This window comes from Peromyscus eremicus, chromosome 10 (genome assembly GCF_949786415.1).
Source record: "Peromyscus eremicus chromosome 10, PerEre_H2_v1, whole genome shotgun sequence".
In the NCBI taxonomy this organism is placed as follows: domain Eukaryota; kingdom Metazoa; phylum Chordata; class Mammalia; order Rodentia; family Cricetidae; genus Peromyscus; species Peromyscus eremicus.
The window spans coordinates 66,918,627-66,921,961 of NC_081426.1; the positions used below are offsets into that span (position 1 = coordinate 66,918,627).

Sequence of the window (3,335 nt, forward strand, 5' to 3'; positions counted from 1 at the left end):
CTACCCTCTCTCACAAGGCTCACAAGTCTTCCTGAGCCACGGAAGGGAGTTCTGGTACCAAGCCACTCCTCATAGGTACAGGCAGGATTCCTCCATTAGCTCTACGCCCTTCTTTAGCTTTAGGATTTGAGGATGCAAAGAGCATCGGTATGGAGGGTGCGGGGTAGGGGGTATTAGCAAGAGATCACTTACACCCAAGGCCTCCTCCAGCTCCTACCCCAGTCTCTAGGAAGGCTGTTTTTGGTCCTCTCCAAGTATTTCGTAGTGGCGTTTGTAGGTTGAGCTTGTAAAACTATGTAACTGCTTGGAATAAGAAAAGGGCGACTCCTCAGCTCCCCTCCGCGGAAGGCTGAACTGCTGACTAGAAAGATGCTCAAGGAAGAAGGGTCGTTGGTCTGAGTGGCCTCAAGAGAAGCCCAAACACAAAGACATTTGGGACCTGATGTAGCACCGGCCTGGAGCGCTTGGTTTCTTAGCCGGGAAGTTACCCATTCGTCCAGTTACTGGATTTGTCCAGTGCGAATGACCTTGGCTAAGTCTAAAAGCTGGAGAGCAAGGGCAGGTATGAGTGTGGTGAGGATTAGACCAGGCCGACCTCCCCTCCACGATCACACACCCTGCTCCAAGGCAGAAGAAGTCTCAGGCTCTACTGTGCAGCCAGGGTTGACACCGAGGAGTTTGGAAGCATTGGGTACCTTAGTTTAAATGGCCTGCAAGTCCCCACCTGGTGCGCTCTGCGTCGCATCGCTGTGAAGAGTTGGACAGAGGATCAGGCAAGGGAGAGTGTAGGACAGAGGGTGTACCGCTAAGATTTTCTGCAGAAAAGGTGGAGAAGCGGGGACAGAAGGTCGATCCCCCAGCAAAATTAACAAACCATACACTTTGCGAAGTCTCCCCCTCCCCCGCGTTCTTCCCTGCCCGCCCCCCCCCCCCCAACGCTTCTGTTGTGACTCGGGCAGCCTATCCCGAGGGTGGGGAGCTGCGGAGGAGCCTGAGCTGAGCGGTACTCCGCAGCATCACGTGCCGGGGTGGGGGCTATAAAATCCTGGAGCCGGGGCGCCGGGCGGGGGACGTGAGGACTAACCTTCTCCAAGGACCCCTTTGTTCGAATCCCAGACGCCCCAGACGCCGACACCTCCGTGTCCCCGAGGGCTTGACCGCCCCCGCGTCTGCCGAGCTCTCTAGGCAGTGAGAGGCCAGGAGAAGCCGCGGCCCGCAGGACAAGCCATCCATCCCCCGTCGACATGTCGCGCTCCTTCTATGTGGACTCGCTCATCATCAAGGACTCCTCGCGGCCCGCACCCTCGCTGCCGGAATCGCACCCAGGGCCGGATTTCTTCATCCCGCTAGGCATGCCGTCCCCGTTGGTGATGTCGGTGTCCGGGCCGGGCTGCCCGTCCCGCAAAAGCGGCTCTTTCTGCGTGTGCCCGCTTTGCGTCACCTCGCACCTGCACTCCTCTCGCCCGCCCGCAGGAGCCGGCGGCGGCGGTGCTACGGGGGCCGCGGGGGCCGCGGTGGCGGGCGGCGGGGCGACCGGGGGCACCGGCGCCCTACCTCTGCTCAAGAGCCAGTTCTCTTCCGGTCCCGGGGACCCACAGTTTTGCCCACGGGTGAGCCACGCGCACCATCACCACCACCCGCCCCAGCACCACCATCACCATCACCAGCCCCAGCAGCCAGGCTCAGCGGCAGCGGCGGCGGCGGCGGCGGCGGCGGCTGCAGCGGCGGCCGCAGCGGCCCTGGGACACCCTCAGCACCACGCACCTGTCTGCGCCGCCGCCACCACCTATAACGTGTCGGACCCGCGGAGATTCCACTGCCTCACCATGGGTAGGGCGGGGGCCCTGGGGGCCCGCGCGCGTCCCGGGAACAAACTTTGCGCCGCCAGGGGAGGAGGTGCGAGCCCGGGGGCGGGGTGTGGCGGGAGGTGGGAACTGTTGAGGTCGTCCTCAGCAACTCCACGGAGGTGGGGGTTCACTTGTCAACCTCTAAGGTGAGGCCTTAGGCACTTCGCTCTACAGGTGCGCAAGTGTCGTGTGTTATCCGGGCGTTGGGGACCTGGATCGTGACTTCAGAGAAACCGGAGGTTGCCTGAGCGAGGTTTGGGGGTGGGTGTGTTTGAACCTCAGTTCATTAGGGCATTTTAGCATCCCGGCTGGTTAAAGGGTTTCTGTGCCTTTGGTTGAGGCGGACGGAAGGCAGCAGAGGAGGGCAAGCCCCAGCGCTCCTTAGTCCTTTAACTTAGAATCCAGCGCATACAGAAGGTCTTAATTCTCCTGGACGTCTCTCACCCTCCCAAACAGGCCACAGAATGCGAAACTGGGGCGAGCATGGGTCTGTTGGGTTAGACTGGGTTCTGGAGACCCGTCCTTTCCAACGGTTGGCAAGTAGAGTAGGGGATACTTCCCTGCACCTCACCTCTGCTCTCTTTTGGGTCCGTAGGAGGCTCCGACGCCAGCCAGGTACCCAACGGCAAAAGGATGAGGACAGCATTTACCAGCACGCAGCTCCTGGAGCTGGAGCGAGAATTCTCTTCCAATATGTACCTGTCCCGGCTCCGGAGAATCGAGATCGCGACGTACCTGAACCTGTCCGAGAAGCAGGTGAAAATCTGGTTTCAGAACCGTCGCGTGAAGCACAAGAAGGAGGGGAAAGGCGCTTCGCGAAACAATCACGCCAGCTGCAAGTGCGTGGGTAGCCAGGCGCACTATGCACGCTCAGAGGACGAGGACTCCTTGTCCCCAGCCTCGGCTAACGAAGACAAGGACATTTCTCCCTTGTAAAGGAGGATGCTCCTTCTCAGGCTACCTGCTCCCCGGCAGCCCCTGCTGAATCAGCATAGGGACCAAAGTTCTAGTTCATTGCCTTCACCCTTCCTGGAAAAGGAACTCGGAGAAGTCCAGAGAGTTCAAAGCTGGGCCTGACTCTGAAGCTACTTCTTGACTCTTTATTTGGGACTCCACTCAGAGTTATGGATTTTTTTTTAATGTAAATAATCTAGAATTCGAGTCGGTCTCGTCTAACTGGAAAAAAACAGGGTTGATTTAAGTTTAACACTGTATAGGGGGAGTGGGTTGAAACCGCGCATGTCATTTGCCAGCCTTGTCTTTCTCAGAACTTGATCAGGCAGGGCCTTCTTCGTTAGTTTTGTTACTGTTTTGAAAGGAAACCATTGAGGTTGCCATTAATATAGAGTTAAACTCCGTAGGTCTTGTTTTTCTGAAATTTTTCACGGGGTGGGGGAGAGTTTTAAATTCAAGTCTCTGGAAGTCCCTTTGTATGTGAATAGTTTTATATAAAATTTATATTTATATTTATTTAAATAAATGAAACAA

General features: G+C 57.2%; 1 protein-coding gene across 1 annotated transcript; it reads left to right on the forward strand.

Moving 5' to 3' along the window:
• Positions 1–1,244: 1,244 nt before the first annotated feature.
• Gsx2 (GS homeobox 2) lies at positions 1,245–2,783 on the forward strand. Its single transcript, XM_059276026.1, has 2 exons — positions 1,245–1,830; positions 2,443–2,783. Exons 1-2 carry the CDS (start codon positions 1,245–1,247, stop codon positions 2,781–2,783), a joined length of 927 nt encoding a protein of 308 aa, XP_059132009.1.
• The last annotated feature ends 552 nt before the right edge of the window (positions 2,784–3,335 follow it).

Excerpts from the sequence above, each read along its gene's own strand:
- Gsx2 (XM_059276026.1), top strand. The coding sequence starts at position 1,245 with ATGTCGCGCTCCTTCTATGTGGACTCGCTCATCATCAAGGACTCCTCG. Across the intron at positions 1,831-2,442 it reads ATTCCACTGCCTCACCATGG|GAGGCTCCGACGCCAGCCAG; the intron begins GTAGGGCGGGGG and ends TTGGGTCCGTAG.